The sequence below is a fragment of the Ciconia boyciana genome, chromosome 2, assembly GCF_034638445.1.
Source record: "Ciconia boyciana chromosome 2, ASM3463844v1, whole genome shotgun sequence".
Classification (NCBI taxonomy): Eukaryota; Metazoa; Chordata; class Aves; order Ciconiiformes; family Ciconiidae; genus Ciconia; species Ciconia boyciana.
Window position 1 is genome coordinate 19,939,296 of NC_132935.1, and position 25,530 is coordinate 19,964,825.

Below are 25,530 nucleotides of genomic sequence, written 5' to 3' on the forward strand. Positions count from 1 at the left end.
AAAGATGAAACAGATACCAATGCATAGGTTTTTAACATGCAAGATACTACATACAAGAGCACCGTATCCGTACTGGCATTATGTCAGCACATGGTAGAGGAGATAGGAGTAATTCCTAGAGCAGCTGTGCTCAAGTACAGGCAGGTAGATGGGAGGAAGAACAGCAAAACAGCGTGAGTACACAGCAGGAGAGGGAAAAGCAATGCAGGAGGGCTGACATGCAAGAAGGTGGCAGCACCTAATGGTTTTTACAATGGCTGAAGGCTCAAAAAAACTTTGGGCTTTCATGGTGTATCCAGGGGCTTTGTTTCTAACTTTTTATTAACTAGCCCATGTTTTGTTATTTTTAATAAATAATATTTATTTGCATCTAATTTACATTGTCTCAGAAATAGCAATAGTAAGCACTAAACTGATTTTTTTTTAAGAGATGAGATGTAGCTTCCAACAGGTTTTACCTTAAGTAGGCAATAGATATTAGGTTTCCCTGCTCTGTGTCAGCAATAGTGAAATAATTATAACTTGTACCTCCTCACTTCATCAGTGTGGTTAAAAGGACAGACACAGATTGTTATTAAAGCTTATTCACAGTCCTGTCCACCGTTAGGTACTTTAGAGGTGTGTACTAGGAGCAGATTTGCTTGCCATACCACTGTTTAGTCTGCACAGACGGTAGTCATGCATTCTACTCCAGCCAGAACACTTGTGCAGAAAATATGCACAAAAGTGCATATTGTTGCCTTCTAAAATGCATTTCAAAATTCAGCATTTCTCAAGGACTTTTTATATCTGAAAATTGCTGTCAAATCAGTTGACTCGTGCAAGATTTGAAGCAGTATGACAAGCATACTAAACATTTTTTAAAACTTTTCTCCGTGACTAAGGCCATTAAAGATAATTCTTACTGTCTTGCTTTCTCAATTCCATATCTTTTAAGCACAACTTGTGTCAGAATCTACTTACAACTTAGTTAAAAATTCTGTTTTTCTAGGCAGATATGATTTATTCAGATAGCCCCCTACCTCTTCCCATTCTTTTACAACTTCACTGTGCCCTCTATGCACAGGGAACAAGTCTCTGGCACAGAATTTGCTGTCTTCACTCATCTGTCACAAGATAAGAAATCCACACGACCCATGAATTCAGGGATAATAGCATCCACACAACAGAAGATGGAGAAGGTATTCACTGAAGCTCTGAGCTGGACATAAGAACCACATAGACTCCCCTCCTTCTACCCACCTTTCCTTCCAGCAGACATTAACATTTCTTCTTCATTAAAGCACTGTTGTCTTCTACTGCATCCTCTACCTTGCACACTTTTCCCAGAGGAATTCCACTGTACATACATACAGTAAGTGTACAAAAATGGAATTTGAGAAGTGCTGTAAACTGAACTGAGAATTTTCACACTAGCTTTATTAACAGGAAGACAAATTTTTTTTCCAATTATACTGCCTATGCAATGAGTATAAGGTGTGAGGATTTTTTTTCCTAACTGTAGGAAGTAAAAGAATTTCTGCTAAAAATACAAATTTACCAATACAAGTAAGTGATTAAATCACTCCCCTACATTCACAACATCAGGCTTCATAAGAGAGGAGCAGCGTGCACCACTGCTCTGTAGCGATGCCACTGCTGGTAGCCACCGCAGAGTTGCAAACGCACATGGTAGTGCAGGAAGCTACAAGTGACCAAATGACAAGAAAACCACTTTAGTGTTCAGCTGTAACTTGTGCTCTACCATGGCATACTCTACCCGGGGAACATTTAGAGTTGCAGGTCACCCGTAACAAGTCACTTTCTTCTGCACAGGTCAATATGATCTCCCATGGAAAACTGTGAAGCATTTGTAAATACTTTTACAAAAAGGCAAAAGCAGACATTCTTTATCAGGCAGGAAGCAAAGGGTTCTTTAAAACTGTTTAATTACATGTTTCAGGTAAGCACAGACAATACAGTAGATTTCCCACCACTGAATATTTACATTATTTTCTCTAGGCTTGAGCTGTTCATTAAGAGTGTCTTTCAATCAACATCCTTGCTCAATCACTTTTGCTGCAAAGAAGGGTGCTGGAACAGAACTATTGCAGGAAACATCATTCCATCAAGGCATGATTTGCTGTGGGCTTTTTTCTCCTTTAAGAACCACCTACTAGTAGTTCAAGATACTTTGGGAGAATCCTGGCTTCCAATATGACCTGAAGAATGCATTGAAACCAAGCAGTGTGTTGAAGTCCTAGAAATACTTAAATCAATACCAATATGTATGTTGTAGAGCTGAAATTCTCTTTTTCACTGGCACTTCCATTGATGCCTGGTTTCTGTTAGGACAGTTTTACACCAATTTTGTTTTGTTCCTTTTTCATTAGCCTTTGGGCCTCTTTCTCCATTTTCTTTCGTTGTTGTTCTGCTGCTCTTTTTTCCCTTTCTGCTATCTTCTGTTGTCTGTAATTAAAGAAAATGTGAATTGCTAAATAACAGGAATCCAATTTTCAGCATAGTTGTACCTTAAGTTTCTGTCAATAAATAGATTATTGTAACTAATAAAAACAGAGCTTCAGTCTACTATAGTTAGGCTCAGAACAGTTATTCTTTTATTGTGCTGAAGTCCTTTTTTCAGATTAATCTAGGCTTACACAGTAATATTTGTTGAAATATTTTACAATCTAAAAGCCACTCAATTCTCAAAGATTCAGAGTGAATCAGTGAATGTACGACAGTTATAAGGCCTAGAGCTATTTAGAAGAAAAAAAATAATCTAATGCTTTGAGTAGCGAGATTATCCATCTTTTCAAATTCAGACCAAAACAGTTCAACTTGTCTAGAACACTGACTTGTATCCCCCCTTTCCCTCAGCAGAGGCATCAGTAGCTATCCTCTTTGTCATGCAAGTACTACAAACATTTTCCTCATGATGAGATGAGAGGATAACTTCTCATATTCCCTTTCATGTGTTCAGGATCCGTGTTGTACTCTATTGTTCAGTACAAATATAAACAATAGCCTTTAAGGAAATAAAATAATTAAAAAAAGTCTTCAGTTGTGTATCTTTTAGCATTATTTCTTATCACTGCCATAAAACCCCAGACATCACTATCTGCTAGCTCAAAGAATCTGTCTACAGAAATAGGTTTCCAATTTCAACAAATACATCGCTGACTAGAGCAAAGGAAAAAACCAACACAAAAATCCACTCATTTTATTCCCCCACTTCAGCTAGAACACATCACCGAGTGGTGCAGGGGCAACAAGGATCCATACTCCAAGGGGCCCATTGCAGCTTTCTCCTGTATTGCATAAGCAGTAATAGAATGGTGCAAGGAAGTCACTCCTGCTTTGGACTGAGTTTATTAGATATGAAAAATTTGCTAAGTTGCTTGCAAGAGGACTTTAAAAATAAAAATGAAACTTCATTAACTTGAAAAGGTGAAATTTAACACAGATTCAGTAAGAATAAAGAATTGCTCATTAAAAGAGAATAAAGAATTCTAACTAACAAGGCAGTGAGGCAGTGAGAACTTTCAATGTATCTAAATTACCTGTGCACATCCACTTAAATGTGTAAAACATACAGAATTAAAAACTATCATCACCTGAAGCAACCTTCTCTGGTAGATTCTGGTAGACAAACTGGGCACACAAAACTTAGAAGTATGTGAGGTACAAAGACTACATATCTTTGTATTGGACAGGAGAGGGACTGCACTTACTAAATATCTTCATGGTTTCCCTTGATTGATTTTTAATGGCTAGAAGTTTTCCTATATTAAGCTGCTCTGCTGTCTGTCACGGAAGAATGAAATTAGTCACTCATATCAGGATCTACCTCCCAAGTTAATGGAAGCCCAAACTTTTTTTTGAGATGATGACCCCTTATTCTACATTCCCCCAGAAAGCCAGATAGTTGACAGTGGTGTCAGTCTAGCATATGCAGAGTAATAACATTTGCCACTTTACAGTAGCAGATTTTCTTATATTCCCCACACCTCTGAACTGATGCAGAAGGGAAGAAGCTATATGTACATCAGCCAGCACGTAGAGACAGAGATCCAAAAAGCCACAAGGTGTTAAGCAATGCTGCTATTCATTTGCAATTCTGAAGTGAAGAAAGTCAGAGCAGATCATGTTTCTTATCCCCCTTACAAACCGCACAACACAGAACTCTGCACAGAAAAGTGGTTTCCGTGCCCTCTACTGGCTGAGTTATTGGACTTCAGTTACACCCTCATGAGAAAAGACCTTCGCATCACCTCAGATAGAGGAACTGAAGTCACCAAAAAATATAAACAAGTAGCTTACCACAAGTGATTACCTTTCCACTGCTCTTTTACTTGGTCATTATTCAAAACATTGATCTCTATTCCAAACTTCCTGCATGTTTTCAACATAAAGTTACTACCTTTCAGGCTCAGAAAGGTTTAATTTCTCAATAAAAAGGAAGAGCCTATGACAAACTGCAGCCATATCTGACTCACTTTTTCTGGGTTCCAAAGCAAGGAGTTCAGCAGTTTGGATGGAATGATGTAAGCTGTTTAAACCAGGAAAATATTCATTCCTGATGTAAACCTTGCTTTGCATTCCTAACACATGTTCAAAAAAACCTAAACCTCTCTCATTGGTTAGCAGAGCACTTAATTATAATCAGAGCACTGATAGCAGACATTCTTCTTCCAGCATGTTTTTATGTAGTATATATATATATATACACTGAATAACTGTAATAAGAATTATTTCATACCATTTGGTCTTTTACTTCAACACAATTAAAAATGCACCAGCATTTAGCTTAACTGTTCCCACTGGGAAAAAAACTTCATTGGTATTAGAAAGTCTAAAGGTGCAAATAGGTATCAACAATTTGCAGAAGAAACCAAGTTCTAACTAACTTCAATTAACTGAAAATCCAGTTTATTGTCCACTATGCTGATTCATCACTGACTGGAAAGTTTCAGTGCATCCCAGTCCAGAACCTGCTGGGGAGCAGGAAAAAAAAACAAAAACAAACAGACTACAGGAACTTCTCAGGCACTAGTAGCCTACTCCTCAGCACTGCCTTTCAGCATGCTTTGATTCCAGGAAGCATTTGGCTTACTATACATGCTTATTTCAACTGTTATGCATATGCATTAAGTCACCAGAGAAGGCTACAGGATACAGTCTTCTCTGCTATTTAGCAGGCCACAGCCCATTCTTGCGTGACTGATCAGCACTCCATTACTACACAAAAATTATTCCAGTCTAAGACAGTTCTGAATACTAACCGAGCACCAACAGGTACCCAGCCACAGCTAGAGAAGGGAGAGCCTTACTTTTTCTGCACACTTATTCTCAGTAAGCACTGCTGGAGTACAGTCAGCGTTAACACTCTGGAGGGTTATGGTGACTTTGCCCCCCATTTAGCAGTCTGAAATCTTCAGATCATTTTGTAGACCAAGATGCACTCTTCTAGCATTAAGAGGAGACTCCAGATCACTTCCTTACTACAGTCTGTTGAAAACAGAACCAGGCCTGTCAAGTACTATACTTAAGTTTTATGTTAAATGTCAGATGTTAATTACATCACAGATGTCTACTGCAGGAGAAACTGTAAATGCAGAAGGTATTTCCTATCAATCTTGCTAAAAATCAGTCAGCACTTTCCTCAATTACCGAAAAACATTGTAATTTGATGTGTCATGAATAAAACAAAGGTTTTACTTCACACAGCTGGGATACAGCTTACACAATGATCAGTTGTACCGAGGTAGCCATTCATAGCTGGCCAAGCAGCATGTAATACAGACAGTTACAGTTCTAATCATGTTCTTTCCATTTACTGGAAATATTTGGACACATATGCATCCCTTCTTTTAGAAGTAAAGTTTGATAATTTTTAGTAGGGGCAGGGAGGAATTCTATGAAAAATAACCACTTGAGCTGAAGCCTTTCAATAGTAAACATGCCAGGCTGAAATCTTTAGAACAGCTTCAATCAAATAAGATGACACTTTGAAAAATGGAGTTTGTGGGAAAACCCCGCTACTACCACCACATAAGAGCTCGCTCTTAGTAGCATTCTAGAGCATGCACCCGACAACTGGCAGACAGTATATCTTTGACCATCCTGGGAATATCCACTACACAAATTTTACACTCCAGAAATGAGCTGGCATATGCACACACCAGATTATTTGTAGTAGCTAATTTGTGTAAGACAATTCCCTGGTTCGGAAAGTTTGAGTACTTCTTTCCATAGTCCTAAAAACATCTGTAATGGAATGTGGTAAGGGTTAATTAAAGTACAATGCAGCCTCTGCAGTTAGCAAAAGCAGTTGTTTCACTTCTCAGTTCAAAAAAAAGCAGCATTTTTCATCGTCTTTCATTTTCTTTGTCTGGCGCATCACAGATTCAGCCTCAGTAGATTGCACTCTAGAGATTAAAGATCTTACTGAGCCTATTGATATTCTTTTACGGGAAAAGGTACTATCCTTGGAACAAAAACAGCCCAAAGGCACATCATTCATATCACAATGCTTGTAGTTCTGTGACACATTAGTGAAAGACAGGACCTGAAACAGTTTCGGTACTGATGTTAAAAAAACCCCAAGATATTGACCAGAATGTACACATAGAGGTATCTGATTAAGTTCACAAAAATATTTACATTACAGCCTTATTCTCACATGTTAAGCTGCTGCAGAGCAAGACTGACAAAATTAGAATTGGTTGAATTTATTATCTATCATTAATGCATCAGAAGTGTTCTGGTGACTCCCCTCTTGTCTTATTCTACTGGTTGAAAAAAGTAAATTTTCCCATATATTACAATAAACAGTTGACCAGAATCCTTTTTTTGCAAAAATACCTTTTTTCCCTTTAAAGATTCACAGTTCTACAATGATTTTTGAATATATCATGTCCTTATTTCATATTATCACTATTGTCCCACTGAAGCCACGTATCTGTGATTTTGTGAGCAGAACGAGAGCAGTTTAGGAAGCTGGAGCCATCTGAGGCAGGTTATCTGATGATGTAGCAATCAAAGTTTAACAAAACCTTGAAATGAAACAGGTTAACATAAGTCACTGCCAATTCAAAGCATTGCATGTGATTAGCTTAAACTCAATCTGCATCTCTTTACCCTTCATACTCCTTCCATGTGTTCTTAAGATGAAAGAAAAGAACACAAATGGAACAAATGAAGTATTCACGCTAATTTTGTGCAAGACACCGATTTTACATTTGAGCCTTATCAGCTAGTTTAGTTAAGTTAGCTAGAAAAGCATGGGTCCCACGGGGATTCCAAGAACAGGCTTATCACTTCACCTTCTATCCTGAACTATTTTTACTTTACAGAACATGGTTATGATCCTTTTTATAAGGACATCCAGTGGTAGTTTACTTAATCAAGTTGAAACATGTTAATTGTACACAATAAATTGCTGAGTTGGGGGGGGCACTGTTGGTTTGTTTTGGGGGTTTTTTGGGGGTGTGTGTGTGGGGGGGGGGGTGTGTGTGTTAATATCGTGTTCTAATGTCCCAGTGATTCTCAGATTTCCCCCGCTATCTCATCTACTACATTGATTACATCCAAAATGTATTCTGCCAAGTACCACTTACATAGAGATTAGATGCATAAAAATAATTTGTCTTAAGAATTGTTTAACAATTCTTAGCACTTACCAGAAAGATGTTACAAACAAACAAACCTGTATTTGAATCTTTTACATGTAAAAGTTTACATGGTGTTACATTATTTTCAGTTACCTAAGAACTTCTTCTGCCTGCCAAGCAGCATCTTCCTCTTCTTCCCAGGCATTAGTATTTTCCTGCCAAGTATCCAAGTCTCCCAGTTCAGGCTGAAACAAAAGAAGAGAAGCTCTAAGCACATGGAAAAATTAGATAAAACAGTTATTTTTAACCTTGATGCGTCAGACTTTAAGAAATATTTGAGATATCACAGTACTTCTCAGCTTATTGTCTATGCATTTTCCCCTGCTCTAATACTGACTTTTTCCAGTTAATTGTTGGAGGGTTTTTTGGATTCTATTAGTGGGTAACAAAGGAAGGAAGGAAGTACTGGAGTGCATTTTTAGGAAGGAGAAGATAAGTTGAGGAGATGAATTGAGCAGATAGTGTAAAAGACTTCTGGAAGTTGCATGGACAAACCAACATGTACATCTACATGTTTGTGTGTCCAATATCACTTGAGTGCTGCTTTTACTCACTAGAAGTCCTTTCCTGAATTATTTTCATTATGGACAGTCTGAGGAAGTGGTATGACCATTCTGTACTGCTTTCTGCCTAGTGCACTATGTTAATCAAAGCAGAAGCACTGTTAAAGAAGACAAAGGGGAAGAGAGAGAGCATGTCCCTCTAAATAGTCAGGCTGTTAGGTAACTAGACTATTTTTTCAAAGGCTAAAGAGCAGAAATTAGGAGACTGTTAGAATACAATCCCTACAGAAAGGAAGGGAGAAGCAGAAAGGTAAAAATGGGTCCAAGATAATAAAGCAAAGGTAACACAGAGGCTTTCAGGGGTTGGGGGGAAGCACCTTCTACTCTTTTGCTAGGAACTTACTGTGTAGAATCCAAAAAAAAAAAAAGTATAGCCCATTGCTTTGGAAGATTTGCAAGTACACAAGTGCTTGGAAGCTTCTTACCTTTTTATCACTGATCTGTTAAGTTTCTCAGTAGAATAAATTAGTTAAAATTGGATTAACTACTTCATTGCTTTGAACCAAATACTCAATTTTAAAACAATTTACATCATTCCACAACTATTCCTCTTGCTCCCCACAATGCAGACCTTAGGGAGACTATTCCTTCTCCTACAGAACAGTCATTTAACTGTCAAATACAAGACCAATATTTAGAGCATACTTACAGACTGGTGAATAAAAGGAATATCTTGTGTAGCTGCTAATCTGCTAGAGAATCCTGTGTTTCCCTCTGGAATCCCAAAATTTAAAGGCTCTCGTTTTTTAATAACTATCTGAAAGTATTCAAAAAAAGGAATGACAAGTGATAAGTCAAAGCACTGCACAGATTCCTTGGTGATCACATAACTCTGTGCCTGTGAAGGTACAGCTACACAACACTGCACTGTCTCTCAAACCTGCTCAGGTTCTGGAAGCTGTACAGCCAAATGAACTGGTAAGTGAGAGAAGCTAAATGCAAAAGACACATGAACTCCCTCCTCCCCCCACTAGCTTTTTCTAAAGTCACATGGAAACCCTATGGCTGTATTAAGACAGAGAAAGGGCACAAAGAATTACAGATCAAATAGCCACATCTCCCAGTACTCATATAAGCTACCAATTACATGACATATTCCTTGGAGAAATCCCGCTTCCATGATAGGTAACTGTAAGATACCACTCTTGAGGATAGCACTGCTTGCACAGCTATACTGCTTTGGAACATGACCTCTCTTAGCTACTTCAATAGCGTATCTGTGCAGACAATTTAAGTTTCAATAGTTGAAATGTAATTCACTACCACATCAGCTGGTAAAGCTCCATACTGATTTGGCTGAAAGACATGCACTAATGCTTCTCCTAAAAGGCTTATAGCAAACTTAACATGGTTGCTAAGATCACATATCCCTTACTTGTCTTGACCTCGAGATACAAACTTACTCACTTTATTTAGCCTACTTCAAGTCTTTGCTGCTTCCAAAAGAGGTAGATTCACAGTTCCACTGACTGTACAAATGCTAGTACCAATGCAAGAAAGGAAACATGACTAGACCATCTTACTTAGCAATGACAGACTCTGTTATTTCACTGAAGTTCCATTTCCAGACATTGTAGATATGAGTGGTAACACAAGTAGATTCCACCTCAGATCTTGGTGTTCATATTGAGCCCAGATTTGGTGGAAATACAAATGCAAATTCATATTTAAGGGTGGTAACAAGGCCAAGTTAGCAGGAATGTTCTTTACGGTGCCTGCAGTCATCCCTAGAGATATGTTTAAACTAAATCCAGTATACAGTATTCAAACAGCATGGACTCTTCTCGAGTTTTGTTCTGTACCTGAAGCTCAACTTATTAGGTGAAAAATGTCATTAGATACAAAGGAGAAATCTACCTCTCTCCTAGCTCTCCTCTGCCCCCAGATTTTGGGAGATCAAAATCCTTAGAATTTAGTCCACAGAATACTGCAGATCCTGAATGTACAGAAAACTGACCCCAGTATCATCTCCAGTTCATAGGACCACAAGAAGATTCAAGTTGGAAGAGGCCTCAGGAGGTCTGTAATCCAACCTCCTCCTCAAAGCACTGCCAAGTCTGAGGCTGATGAAGGTACTCAGGGCTTATCCACTTGGGTCTTGAGAACTTCCAGAGATGGAGCCTGCACAACCTCTCTAGTAATCTGTTCCAGTGCTTGACTGCCTTCGTTGTGAAAAAGGTTTCCCAATTGACTCAAAGCCCTGTAAGTACCCAGCTGGAAGATTTCCACGTAGAAACAAAACTTGCAATGTACCAGAAGTTTAATCAGCATTTATTTACAGTCTCAATGCTCTTGTGGGTATGCCCTTCTGTCTTGTCTCCATAATAAAAATAGATATTTGAAGAGCAAGCTAATTTGAAACATCAGCTCCCTAATTCCAGCCTCCCCAATATAACTTGGTGAAACAAGTAACCATCGTTTTCTGAAACAGCAGTGCTGCTACCTCAAACTTCAGCAAAGCAGAACATGGAATGTCTCTGTTAAATAATTGAAAGGTATGAGCACAAGTATGGTAACAGAGTGGTTCCATTTTCAGAATTAAAGTGACTTGAGGGTTCTCACATTATACTTCCCCGAGCCTTCAGACTACGAAATTCTTCATAAGCTTCCAATGACATTAAGACTAAAGATGTAAACATTAAATAGCATCACATCTAGTAAGATCTCAAAGAGTCAGTATTTTTAATTGGACATGTTAGACTAGACATAAGCACCTATTCTCAATTCAATAGGACAGCTTAATTTTACCAGAAGCACCTTCTATAAGTTGCCAATTTACTTATAGCCTATTTCAAAGCAAGGAAAACCCTCCATAAGTATAGTTGAAAGCACAATACCTACTTTTTGAGTTTTTCTTATAGTTGGCGTCATATCTTTGAAATAATCAGGTTCCATTTGTTCCAAAGGATTTTGCTGAGCAGCCATATTACCATTGCCACCTTCAATCTTCACACTGGTAGGTGCATCTTCATCCCATGAAGACCAGTCTTCTACTTCTGGCTGAACAGAAGTACATGGTACAAGTTAATATTATATGCAACTAAAAACTTGTCTTCTTATATCTTGCTAAGATATATACTTAATATCATATAGCATATATAATAATATTATATCTTTCTAAGATATATACAAATCCTGCTGTAGGACTGGTATAATAAATAATCATTTAACAGAGTGATTAAGTCACCTACCACTTAAGCAATTACCTGTTTAGGAACAGATGAATAATCCACTGTGGTTGGCAAAGTTATTTGGTCTCCACTTAACTTTCGCCCTCTTCCAGACCTGAAAGAAAAATGTAGGATTCCTCCAAGCTCTGAAAACATGAGCACTAAGTTTAAAAAAAACAAAAAGGAAGTCTGAGAACAGCACTACTCAAAATGGTCATGGCTAAAACATTAAGTGCTTAAACTACCTTAATATTAACTACTGCCAGTAAAAGTCTGCTAAACAAAGGAATTTAATCATGAATTTAAAGCAGTGCTCATAAGAATTTCAAAGTGCAATTTACTTTTCAAACTGCAATGGAAATAGAGGAGAAACAACTCTAAGAAATATGAAAATTGACAAGTTAACTCAGTTATTTGCATACAGTTACAAGTTTTAGATGGCAGTGCTTATGAAGCAAGCACTATCGACCTACATTCGTTCAAAGATAACCAATTCTACTGTAAGCTGAGAAATCTTTCTACTTGTCTTACATGTTAAGCTGTGTCTAAAAAATAGCTTTCTGAGCTGCCTGATTTGAAATCCCCTCTAAAGCACTTTTTCCTTCAAAGTCTAAACAGAGTTAGTACAAGATTATGCAAGTCAACAGCTTCTGTTCAATACATCCTTCTACTTAAAGAATACTGTTTCAATGAAAGCATTTCAGCAACTACATCAAATAATTTTCATTGAAGACAAACACTAATGCACTGCAAATAAGCCACCTAGATATTTACTTAATGACAGCATTCAAAGATCACAATAATAATTAAAATATTCTTAGCTGACATTCACTGTATTTTAAAACCTTACAACACAAGAATGAAATTCAGGCTCACACTCATGTTTTTCCCAAGGAGTGTAAGCTCCTATAGCAAGATAGTCATGTAATTGAACTTCTGCAGCTTGGAAAAGTTAAGTTTCATTTATTACTACTGATGAGACTACAACTGGGAAACTACAATTTGGAATTTGTATCCATTAGTTTTACTATTATAGAACGTTCTACCATCAACTCAGAATAGCTGAATTGAATTGCTTGCAATACCACCTCCGCTGCATCCTGGTGAGTGATTAGATACATTTTTCCTACTTTAAGCCCAATAGATTCTTCCTTAGGAAAGATCAGGTGCTATCATCAAATTTTCAAGCTTTATATAATTAGCCCCTTTAGAAACTGTTCCTTTAAGCTGAAAAGCAACACAATTTAGGGGTAAAGGAAGGTGAAAACACTGTTCCCTCAAACACATTAGAGACTTCTAGTTCTGCCTGACTAGATTTAGTTGATGTCTCTAAAGGAAACCCAAGCTTGAAAACATCCTCCTTCAGACCTGTACAACATACATACCTTTAATGCTATTCTAAGCCATCACTTCTGCAATTATATATATTTCTCTATTTATATGATCTAGAAAACTCCAGCAAGTGGCTTATAACAAACATTCATCTAGCCAAAATGATTACATTGACAAGAGCAAAGATGGGAGGAAACAGCTTCTGTCATACAACATGGGAAAGAATATGCTATACAGGGCAGCACTGAGAAGGCCACATATCTCCACTTCTTTTTCTAGATAGGGAACAAGATGCTTATAGGAACAGTTGCTTCACAACCATCACTAGACATACTGATCACTGCTCTGGATGCCAAATGCCTCAAGAATTCTTGGTTTTGTTTCTCCTTACTAATTAGCAGCATCCAGACTTCTCACCTGGAGAAGATAACTACAGATTTTAAACAGAATGAAGTTTCATCTCTTTTTATACTTATACCTTTTATTTCCTGGAAACAGTGAATTCAGGCAGGCTGTTGTTTATCAAAAAAAGTTTTAACTAAAGAGATGACTAGTACTATACATAGGCTTTACACTGACTAGAAAGATGCATGATATCTACAGACATTTGCTTAAATTAAAAACTAATATAAACTATATAATCTAAATAAGTACTAGCTCATATCCATTGAATTAAAATGCACATTTAATTACATCACATTTGCTGGTTATCAGGCGTACTTATATGCAGGGGTGCATTACAGGAAAAACAAAATTTATCAGGCTATGCTTTCAAGCTGACATTAAACAGGAGAAACATCTGTAGTTAACAGACTGAACTAATTTGATCCACTGACTTGCTTATGTGAAAGATTTTAAATTTTCATTCTTTCAACAAATTTTTATTCACAGAAAAGTTCTCCTACTTTTTACTCCCAAGAGTTCCTCAGCTGTTCATTTCAAGGATTTAGTTCATTCAGAAGTTGAAAAACGGAGGAAAATACTGTCATTACACCTACTAAACAATTACCTGCTTATAAAAGCTATCTTAACACAAGAGATGAAGGGTCCACATAATATAGACGCTATCATCAACTCAGTGTTTTGACTTCTTTTAGAACTTGAACAGCAAGAATTCTTAATTTAATTTGGAATTCAAATCACAGAACTAAGGCTGACATCTATATAGTTGTATGCAGCATTAAAACGTATCTTTTTAAAGCTTCACTAGATCTGTAGTGAATTTACCAACCAGTTGAGAGCTTCCTCTTATTCTTGGAATAAGTAAAGGTGAACAGGAAATAAACAGTTATTTTTTTTCTACCACGTTCTGCATATGCTTTAACCTCACTGGCAAAGTAGTAGTCATCATACACAAAAGGAGAATACATTTCTCTAGATTGCTATTTGTTTATGTAAAACAACATTCTGCAAGAGTGGCAAGAAGCAACTGTAGTTCAGATGACAGTACAGTGCTGAGGTCTACCTCAGGTACTCTGCTACTGTACTATTGAACTCTACTATCATATAACCATAACTCTTGAGGGTTTTTTGAATGCTTCTAGGTACTACACTGTTGCATTCATGGGTCTACAACTCAAAAGAACACTAAGTATGACTTACAAGAGTAAGCAAAAATAAGTCATGTTCATTAAAAAAAAAAAACAACAAAACAGTTCCCTTGAACTTTAATCACTGTCCTCCAAACTTCTGAAAGAATCTTCAATAGCCAGAACAATCTGAAGTTTCAGGCAACTGTTTCTTGACAAAGCAGGATGAGAATCACTTACATTTATAATGAAATCCTACTGAATGATGACTGGGTGGATGCTGCCATTAATTGAACCTCTTAAAAAGCAAAATATCACTTGCCAAGTACTTCTAGAAAATGCAGAGAACAATTTTTCTTCAAGTTTGACACCAGATAGTTTTAAAAGGCAATTTTAAAACCCTGTCATAGCTGTTTAGAAAACACTCCTCATTAGAGCTATCATACCACAAAATAAACTCACTACTGCACTACATAGACTTTTGAACTCTGAAGGAATACGCAGATTAAAGAATGAATTAAACTTAGTTTTTATCTGTCTTGACTGTTTTGCAATTAGTAAAATCAGAACTGCGAAAAGTGGTGAGTGGGTGTTGGGAGAAGGAAAGAAGTGCAAGAACTTGTAATCAAAAAAGAAAAGGTAACCAAATTAAATAAGACATGTTTACCTGCATATTAACTTTTTAATGAAAGAAAGCACTGCTGCCAGGCAAGTACAGATTTTAAAGAGTCGAAACTGTGTTATGGCCATGGTGAGAAACCTTTCCTGCAAAAGAAAAAAGTTAGATGTAGAGGATTATACATCTTTACATAGTTCTTAAAGCCAATTTCCTTAGTTGCTCATAAGCAAGGAGCATTCTGTGAAACTGTATTAATGCAAGAAAAGAGAGGAGGTACCTGGAGTGAAGATGCTACCTGCCTACTATCAGGACATTTAACTGATGTGAATGATACAAGTACCTAATGTATATGGCCTTTAAAGAAACAGCACATGATCATAGGTAAAGTCACAGTTAAAGATACTTTTAAAGGGGAAGTGCGGGCAATCAATTGCAGTGACTGTACGGCTGATCTGTTTTAGACACTAACAATGGCACTGAAGAGCAGAAATGCAAGGAGAACAGAATAATCATCAGTAAGAAGCTCACACTTGCTTGAGCAAGTCTTGCATATACAAATTACAAATACAGTCATTAAGTCAAAACCCAAAACTGGCCGTTTAAATTTAGTTTCCATTTTGATAGAAATGTATTATAAGAACAAACACTGTTTATTTTAGAACCAGTGTCACTGAAAAATCATCAGCAAAGAAAGACTCTGTTCATCCTGTGTGCACTATAGCACCAGTTAACCCCTAGATCTATCAATATTCCTATGCCAGACTGGATCATGCTAGCAAACCCAGCCAAGAAAAAATTGATCTTTGGCTGAAGCCACTTATGTTGGCAGCTATTTTTCAGTGTCAATTTGATAATCTAGAGAATTTATACTCAGTATACCACATTATTCCAACAGATCCCCTCAAATTAGCATAGACTTAGTCTGTACCTATGTGCTGTAATTCAAGGATCCCTTTTCTCTCTTCTACAGGTGAAGATTTTGGAGTAAAGAAGAGGTTAAACTTCACAAATATCTTTTCATTATATACATCTACACTTGTAACAATGTTTTCTGTTATAAGTTTAACATACCTCCTGGTGAGAAGAGAAGGCAGCCCTGTGACATTTTCCTCAGGCCATGAGTATTCCATGGAAGGACAGCTTGATTTCAAATATGCTATGGCATTTAAATCACTTTTTATATTCCAGGCTTTAAGTTAGGAAGAGTCAGGAAGGTGGATCATTAGGTAGGCTGCTCCAATACTGCCCTGAGGATTTTATTAAAAAGTACATAATGGGATTTGTGAGCTTCATGGAGCTTAGATCTATTTTTTATTGGTGCTCATTTGGTAGATAATGTAACTAGTATTAAACACTGTAGTAATATAGTACTGGAAATATTGCTTCACATACAGTCCAGATAAGGAATTTCTGCTACTGAAAAATCATACAGGGTGGCTATTAAACAAACAGGCCCTTTTACTGTAAAATGGAAGGCTTAAGTCAGTAAGTAACCGCCAAATTACAGACCACACTACCAAGCTGTAGCTCAGGAGAGAGGCCTCACAGGACACATTTCACCTCTACTTCAACACTAGCGTTGTCTTAATCTCATTTCATGGGAGACTTAAAAATGTAGAGAACCTTATACAAGAGTGGGTATTAAATGAGCTTTTCATCTAACAGGAAGAGGGAACAGTCAAACTTCCCACAAAGAAGCAAGAACAGCAGACACCGTCCAACACATTTAGCTTTTAGTTTTAAAGACAGGACTATCATTTTGTATTGTGCTCAAGCACTTCCTTACCTTCTGGAGTAAGAAATTTTGACAATATCTAGGTGACAGGAGAATGCATCAGTCAAGAATTTGAAGGATTCAGAAATAGTGGAAGTTAGTGAAAAAACAGTGGATAGCAACTAGATGGACAGTTCTCTATTCTAAAGGTAGAAATTATTGCAAACTAACACTGAATTGGTGAAAGAAATTGTTACTTTTAAAAGAGGCAGCTAGAAACCATCTACCTGGGATTTGAGGTATGAAGAGCAGGTGAACTGCTGAAATGAGAATAAAGGTACGTCTTTTCTGAAAGGAAGCTTGTTTAGAAGCTCACTCCACTCTTCTCTACCAGAATTCACTCTTCTATTGGCTTGGGGGGGCAGGAGGGAAGGAGTAGAAAAGTACTCAACGTTAGAAAAGGTAAAGCCATTTTCCCCACTGTTTAGCCTACCTAACTGCCACAGTAGACAGCCAAGACAAATCCTAAATTAAAAAACAAATTATTGACTGAAAAGGTTGTTTCAGGAAGCAACCATTACTCAAAAACTTCTGCAGACTTGATATTATTTGTGCCTAAGTTCAAAGGACTGAGAAGTTTATTAGCTAAGTGCAAAACTAAAACCAAAACAATGTTCAAGTGTGTCACATATATACACGCATATATGTATGTGTACATAAATATATATGTATATATATGTGTACATAAATATATGTATATACATAACACCAGTTTCTCAACTAATAATTTTTTTAATCTATCAAATTCTATACTGTACTGACTTCCCAATATAAAGTTATACAACTAAAAAACCAGAATCCACAAGAATTCTGGCTTGCAAGCTTGTGAGGTCCACTGCTGACAAGAATTAGCCACCAGAAGTTAATCCATTTTTCCCAGGTCATTCCTATACATGAGTGACTACATTTCCAATATCACCAGTATGCCTGTTTGGCAGGGTTCAATAGCTATCATCATTACCCGTAACAACCAGATAACTTGTCCCTCTCCACTTTCTATATGTCATTCAAAAACTTCAAAGTTATGATGAGAGGCACACACACAATCACATAACGTATTTGTGTTAGAACTGCATTTCACTTCACCTGTGGCAGCACTAGGCCCTTCAAGACAGTAAGTACTGTTTTGCCTGCCTCTTCTCTGAACTTTGACTGTAGTCTTCCCAGTTAAGTTAAGCTCTGTACACTACAAATTGTCAGATGCACAACCAGAGTTTTGGCAACAATATGCTATCAGCTAGCCATAGTAATACTAGCAAACCTCCACCTTTAAAAAGTACTTTCATCAGTGTATCTAGTTTTTATACTGCTGATGAAGATACGAAGCAGTATATATGCATTAATTTTAGCAATATCCTAAACCTGTTTAAAATAGAATCTTGAACCAATTATTGGCTCAATATTAGGACAAGTGAAGCATTCTCCCCAGTCTCTGAAACAGCACTTGAAGCATCTGCATTGTTGCTCTAAGGACAGCACGACCCAAAAAGAAAAGTCAAATGTATGCTAAAGGTTTTGAGTTTTCTTTGGTGCCTTTTGGGTTTGCGGGGGGTTTTTTGTGTTTAGGTTTAGGTTTTGTTTTGTTTTTTAAAGTTAATTAATTTTCTCAAAGGTAAATAATTTTATATTCTGAAACAGTTGTATGAATACAAATGTACATGGAACCTTAATATTTCCTGAGTTCACTGAAAACTTAATTCACCTGATACCATTACACTAAACTTGTTAAATTAAACAACTTTGTTCATTCTTTTCTTGTTGTCCATCTTTCTCAAATGCTGGAAAGAAGCACAGCCATAAATCTTCCTTATCTCATGAATGCGAACAAATACTGAACAGCGTAATGCTAAATGGCAGGGCCACCACCTTCTTTCTTCATTTTCTTCTCTTAAGCCTTTCCCTGACAATCAATCCCAAAACGAACTACAATTGTATCAGCAGCCGACTGTGATACGGCGCAGAGACATAATACAAAGTGGCAGTACTCCAGCAAGAATCCTAGAACATTTCTTAACAGATGGAGGCAAAGGTGAAACACTGGACTAGAATTCAGAAAATCTGATGGAGTTGTCTGTCAGCCTGATACACCCTTGTGCATATCACGCCTCATGCCTCAGCTTCCCATTTGTAAAATGGGATAGAGCTTTCCTTCTCCCATTATTGAGATTGCTTCTGATGTATTACATTTATCAGACTTACTGTCAACTGAACTTTTAAGTTCCATTACAACAGATATAAATAAGAAAATAAATCAGGACATGAATCCTAATTAATTTAATTCTAGCAGTCAATGCAACGATTTTGTAACAGACACCAAATTTAGGTGGAGTTTGACTTGCATAGCTCATACTGCTTTCTATTGGTAAAAAGCCGAAGCAGTTGCTCACGTGGAAGATGAGCACAGAAAGGATTAAAGCACAGCAGCAGCAAGATGTTAACCACATTAGAGCCAAGTCAGAAGAATAAGGCAACTTATCCTCAAAAACATTTTATGGATCCATAAAGGAAATATAGTGAAGGGAGGCAAAGTTCAGAAGTTTATTGAAGTGAAACATTTTTACATTGCTTTCAGCTTGCAGCCATGGCTGCGTAGGAACTCCTGGCACCTCCGACTTCACTGACACTAGCCAGCAAATCGTCCGTGGCATACACAGTCCAGCTGAGTTAGTCAACTATGGTGCAATAAGCAAGGCTCTCGCTGGCCATCACAGTACAATGAGCACGTTGTCATCTGGAGAAGCACTTCCTCTTTCATACCTAATTGTACATACAAACACCACTTAAACAACATTTCAAGAGACAGAACCAATTCTAAAACAAAGTCTCTTTGTGGCACTAAAATTGCTTCAGAGACTTGTTTGATGTGATGTCATCAGTGATGTCAAAACACTCATATTATAGAGCACCTATCCTGCTCTCCTTTGTTCCTCTACAATGCAGACTGATTTGTACTGTATTGCTTTCTTTAGATATCACCATCTTCGGAATGGAATTTCTGCCTTGAATTACCAGTGCTTTGTGAATTGATTACATTTTCTTTCACATCAGCTCATCTGTGACTCTAGAATGAATACATGAAGACATCTTGGAAACAGTGACTTTAACTTATATTAAACACAGCTAGCTAAATAGCCAAAGGATGGCATCTAAATCAAGACTAAAAATAACTTGTCTGAAACTGAAAGGTTCCCTGCCAACTACATATTTACATGAGTAGCCATAAAAAAAGCCTCACCCTCCTAAAGCAAAATAAGAAGTCCATTTCCTAGTACAAAAGACTAACGTGGCCTTGAGTGCTTACAAGTGTCAGCACCAAAACTCCACAAACGCACCACTGAACCAGTATGTTTTCACTAGAATAGCTGATAAAAACCTAGCAAGTACCATATTAGTCCAGTTTCAGTGGCAAGGATAGGATTTCTTAAAAGTTCATTTTGTATGAAATTTTACAGCAGTAGAGTGGCCACATCAGTCTGAAGATTCCCAAGTAGGTTTACAGGGAGATGGAATCTTATGAAAATTAGTAGATAGAGTTAAAAAACCTGTTTATTTTCAAGCACGCAACTCCTCCTCCAAATCATGTACATTACAAGATGTACAAAGACATTCTGTATTTTAAAAAGGGCAACACAATGATCAAGAACAGCATTCTGTCAGGTACTGGAAGGCATAACCAGCATCTCCTCCATTTCGGAGAGGAACCATGATTCTGTAGCCTAATGAGGAGGTTCCACTCTCCTCTTCCTGGTTCATTTCTGTGATTGTTTTTTGTTTGGCTGAGTTTTTTTAATCAGTTTATATAGAAACATAATATTGGGAACACTGGAGGAGGAGGAAAAATCTTACCAGGCCAATGTCTTTACCACTGAGTTTGATAAATGGATAGATTAAATGTCAGAATGACTGAACCTTCAAGCCGTGCTACTATGGCATTAGAGAGAGGAGCGGAATACAAAGGGAAGATTCGGAGGCATCTCCTCTATCAAACTATAGGTAGGTGGTCAGGGAATGTCCATAATAGGCACTGTAGTTTCAATACTAATGCTCCAACTTTCAATGCAGGCACCCTAATTAGGCAGTTGTGAGGTAGCTGGGAGAGAAAACTACTCTACCTATGATTTATGGGAGTGAGCCAAGTCATCCAAGGTGCTCAAATCCAGGAAGAGATTTCACAACTATCAGGAGCTGCAGAAGATATCAAAATTCAAGAAGGAATGTTTGTCTCTCTAACTAAAGGCAGTAAAAATTGGTGCATGCTGGCAATTCCTAAGTTATTCCTAGACACCCAACACTCTTATAAAACATACGGAGTTTCAACTTTTTTTTAAAAATGTGCTACTCCTAGAGCCATAAAACTTCTGCAGTAATACTACCTCATCTCACCCCTTCCTCTCCAATAAACTGAATATAGTTCCAATCTTGTTAACGTGAACTGTTGAAGCTTTCTGTTCCGAATTAGAATAAGTTCTATTTTTCAAGGCAACGTTAGTTAAAATAGAAAGTTTACATCCGCTGACTAATCACAGTCATTTTTTGACAATTCCTTATCTATATATGCTACTGCCTTCTGAAAACCAGCATACAGAATGAAGACTGAAGTCATGCAATCCTATGATACTACACTACAACTTTGTTCACATTTGCAGGAAGTCTTTGACATAATGTACTAATTCATGTAACTGACTTCGCAACACCGGAGAAGTTCTCAGACACAGAACCAGAGTTTAAGAGACCCCAGTTCTGTTTTGGTCCTTATTAGTCATCCTGGACTTAAGTTATTTGCATCTACAGGGAAAGCCAGAGACAACAAATTAACACACTCTGACTGCCACTACTAGAAAATCATCTTGCAATATCTGCTGTCGTGACAAGCACCAGCTATTTACAATCAAGATACAAGACATGCTATGCAAGATGGCTTAAAGAAGTCTCTACAGGGCACGTCCATATTTCTAGAGTATTCAGAAAGACTATAAAGTAGCAAGCTATATTTTTCATTAGATGTGCAACTGAGGCACTTACATTGCAAATTCATGGCCCCACTATTCTACAGAACAGCCCAGGTTCGCATGTTATTAGAGACAGCACCTAAGCCAGATGGTAGCACTTAAGTTTTCTGTGACCTGTTAAAGAGATTCTTAAGTCTTTAAGGGTGTACTAAGCAACTTTCACGTTAATTTTTATGCAAGTTGTCAGTCAGCAAGAACAAAGAAAAATTTCAGACTAGGTAACCCCACGCAGTGCAGTCCCACAGAGTCCCTAGAAACACCAAAAAAAGCTGACGCCCCCCCCTCCCCCCCAGCTCTGACAGGACGTGCTCCCCCCCCGCCCCTCCCTTTTCCACAGGGTGCCAAGCCTCCCATACCCCAAACGCTGCCTACCTACTCGTCAGTCACTGCATATTTTTCCCAGCCCGTGAGACTTCCCCCCCTCTCCACCCCAGAAGGCGCCCGGACCAGCCGGGCAGGGGCACGGGGCGGCCGCGGGCGAGGGCCGGCGGGGCGCAGGTGCGGCGGCGGCCACACCGCCCCGGGCCAGGGCGCCCCGAGCACACGGAGGGGTACGTGGCAGGGGCTTTACTGAGGGCGAAACGCGAGGGCCGGCCCCGCGGCGGGAAGGCGCCGAGGCCGGGCCCCCTGCCCAGCCGCGCCGAGGCGGAAGCGGGCAGCCGGCGGCGAAGGAAGCGCTCCCCCCCGCTCACCTGCCCCGAAGGGGAGGGCTCCCCGGGGGGCGCGGGGCGCCAGGGGCCGCGGCGGCCACTCCCGCGGCCACTCCCGCAGCCTCCGCCCTCGCCCGCCGCCCCTCATTCAAAGCCGGGCGCGCGCCGCTCCGCCGCCGCCTCCCGCGCCGCCATCTCGACCTCCCGTCACCCAGGAGACGGGCCCGCCCCTTCCGGCCGCGCCTCTTCCCCTCGCGCCGCCAACCGGCGCTCGCGCCTGTGCTCGCGGCTCCCGCCTTGGGCCGTTGGGCTAACGGCGGCGGAGCCAATGGCTGCCGAGGCGGCTGGGCCGGGCCGGGCCGGGCCGGGCTGGGCCGACGTGGCCTTTCTGTGGGGACAGCGCTCGGCACCCAGCACAGGCGTGCCGGGCTGCACCGTGGCCCGCCCCCGCCAGCAGCCTTCGCTCTCTCCCGCCCTCCGTCCCTTCCGCGGCCCGCACCGCGGCTGGCGAAGGCTGCCCTGCGCGGCGGGCTGCTCCCCGCTCGCTGCGGCTGAGCCCTGCGCCTCGCCACGGCGGCCGCCTGGCCCCAGGGGGGTTTGAGCCAGGTCTTTGTCGCCTCGGGAACTGTGAAAAAAGCGTTGGGCTGTAATGTTAACCGGGATGCTGCATATGTGGTTGCAAGGGTATTCGTGTGTGGTTGGCTAGGCGCTGAGCTGTACATTTGGAAGCTACTAAAAAATTCGCTCAAGTAGCTTCTGACAGGGTGTAGCCTCAGCTGGCAGCAGGTCTTGCCAGCGTCTCTGTTCACCCAGATGCTTCAAAAAGTGCTTGTGCATGTTAACTGGCTGGCCTGCGGGTACAGTGTATTCATTCACTGCTGATGTGGAGAAAAGGGAGGGAGGAAGATGCCAAGTAATCTAAGATTTTCCAGAGCTCTGTGTATGTCTCCAGTTGCATTACATTCGACAGACTCGGTAGATGAGGTAAAGGGAGGCTTTGTACCCTTCTCACGGGGAGGCCTAGCCAACTTCTGAGAAGGCACTGGTACAAAATCCCTTCAATTCCAAACCATACCACCCAGTTCTCTCTGCTCTCTAAGGAAGTCCCTTAAAGACTTCTGTTCTGACAGCAGAGCTAACATGCTAGCTGCTGTTTTCTCTGCTGTTGGTTCAGGCAGTGAGGAGATGGATGCTAGGAGGATGGCTTTTGTGGGGAAGCACTAGTATCCTATAGGGGTCCTTCATTTCCCTCTTCCCATGTCATGACAGACACTGTAACTGCATTTCCCCAACTCTTCATCACGAAGCCCCAACAGCACAAGGAGCCAAGCATCATATGGCTGGCAGCAGGGCAGGGGCCTCGCCAGCCAGGACCCGAGCAGGGCAGGCTGGGGGCAGCTCAGAGTCCAGGCTGTCAGGCAGGTTTCTGGTGATGAGGCAGATCCGAGGACAAGCCAGGGAGTCAGTCTACTGGTCCAGGATCAAAAGAGTCCATAGCGAGTCAGGGCACAGCTGTAGCCAAGCTGAAGGGCAGCACTCCTATGGTGTTGCTCAGGTGGGGACTGACACCCTGACGCCTGCAGAACCTGCATTCAATAAGAGAAACTCAATATATGCAATGCTGGTTTTAATTTTAAGCACCATTTCAAAACCATTTGTGTAGCAAAGAGTTACACCTTTCAGTACAGGTCCTTTCTGTCTAAAGCAGAAACTGGAAAATAATCTTTGGCTGCATTCACACATAAAAGCAAAACTGTGAGCATGGCACGCTGGGAGAGGTGAGGTTATGAAGATACTCAGTGACATTTCCTTTGAGAGCACATTCAGTTTTTGGCATTACAGGCTATATACTTGATAGGGGATTATGCCACAGTGAGAATGAAACATTTTAAAATATGTATATAAACACCCACTCTTAGTATAAAAACTGCCAGAGTGGCTCACCCACACTATCCCCCTAAATGCACAACAGACCTGTGTGTGGCTGTTGCATTAATGGGAAAAAATCCCAGAAACTGGCAGACCGCTCATGAAGAATAACTGTCTTTATAAAAACATAATTATGCAACTTCAAATTTAGGAATAATATGACTTAATTTCTAAAAGAAACGTTTGCAGGGATAAATACTTCTCTGTTCAAAAATGTCATTAACCCGTAGCTCTTTAATTTTTAACTTGGATTCCTTTGGATCAGTTATTTTTCCAAAAGAGATCTTCTTAAATCTTAGATATTTCATTGCCACAGCAAATGTAGTACTGCTACAGTAAACTAATAAAGTTTGTTAGGGAACTACTTTTTTTTTAATTAATGCTTTTCTTTTACAAATATTAAGGATTAAACATATCAATCGCATCACCTGACAATTTGCAGGTTTGCTACTGTCACTTTGTTACATCTAAAGCACTGTTCATCACTTCATGGTTGATCGTTCCGCAGCCACTGGGTAGATGCCATCCTGATGCATTCATGTTTCTATTTAATAACGTCATTCTGTCTATAAAGGGGATGCAGTGTCTCAATATGAATTCTCCTTCCTACAGTATATGTGCTTCATTTACTTGTGTGCTCTCTACTGTGTGCTCTCTCACTGTTCAGTCATTTGTTAAAGCTATAACTAGCTTTTTTATCTAAGGGTACCTTTCCTCAGTTACAGTCCTGTTGAATTGTGCAGTAACTCGAGTTTTACATTTGCAGAAAAGATTTTACCCTTGGCAAGTGTTTGATTCTGGTCAAAGTAGAGTTTTTATAGTTTCAACCACAGAAAAATTGCAGGGTTTTAGTATAAAATTCAGAAGTAAATTTCTATACTGCTGCTACAAATTCATATTCTCCTCTTTGAAATTTCATCATTAACTGTTTTGAAACTCTAGATGAGGAGGGACAGTTCCATTGCTAGATACATTTTCCATTCCTTTGTGCTATTCCTGAGCACCTGTTTTTGGTAAAATCTAAGTATTGTCCAAAGAGTTTGCCTAAGTTTAGGCAAATGTGTATCCTAGCTTGTATGAAAATCTGTCCCCTTCCCCAAGTAAGTAGGCAAGTAGTCATGAAAGCCTCTTTTCTCTCAAGGTCTTCCAGGCTGAAACTCTACTCTCCACTGCCTCTGCCAGCATACCTTAAATACCTTCCCTCGTGCACATTAAGGCTTGATATGCCTTATAGAGGAAATATCCAGACCAGTGATCTTGATGAGAGGCCTTTGTAGGAAAAGCCAACAAACTGACTTTT

At 39.5% G+C, this 25,530-nt stretch overlaps 1 protein-coding gene across 8 annotated transcripts; it reads right to left on the reverse strand.

The window, feature by feature from the left end:
- Positions 1–1,891: 1,891 nt before the first annotated feature.
- Positions 1,892–22,530, reverse strand: EBAG9 (estrogen receptor binding site associated antigen 9). 8 transcript variants are annotated; one of them, XM_072852019.1, is made up of 9 exons: positions 22,344–22,481; positions 20,755–20,827; positions 19,204–19,399; positions 14,917–15,014; positions 11,425–11,503; positions 11,060–11,218; positions 8,868–8,975; positions 7,749–7,840; positions 1,895–2,448 (listed from the first exon to the last, which is right to left on the reverse strand). In XM_072852019.1, exons 3-9 carry the CDS (start codon positions 19,288–19,290, stop codon positions 2,328–2,330), a joined length of 744 nt encoding a protein of 247 aa, XP_072708120.1. In that variant the 5' UTR covers positions 19,291–19,399; positions 20,755–20,827; positions 22,344–22,481; the 3' UTR covers positions 1,895–2,327. The 8 variants fall into 8 exon arrangements, with proteins under 8 accessions (XP_072708121.1, XP_072708120.1, XP_072708118.1 ...); XM_072852017.1 differs by lacking the exons at positions 19,204–19,399; positions 20,755–20,827 and adding an exon at positions 16,870–16,994 and having other exon boundaries at positions 22,344–22,529; XM_072852018.1 differs by lacking the exon at positions 20,755–20,827.
- Between the last annotated feature and the right edge of the window lie 3,000 nt (positions 22,531–25,530).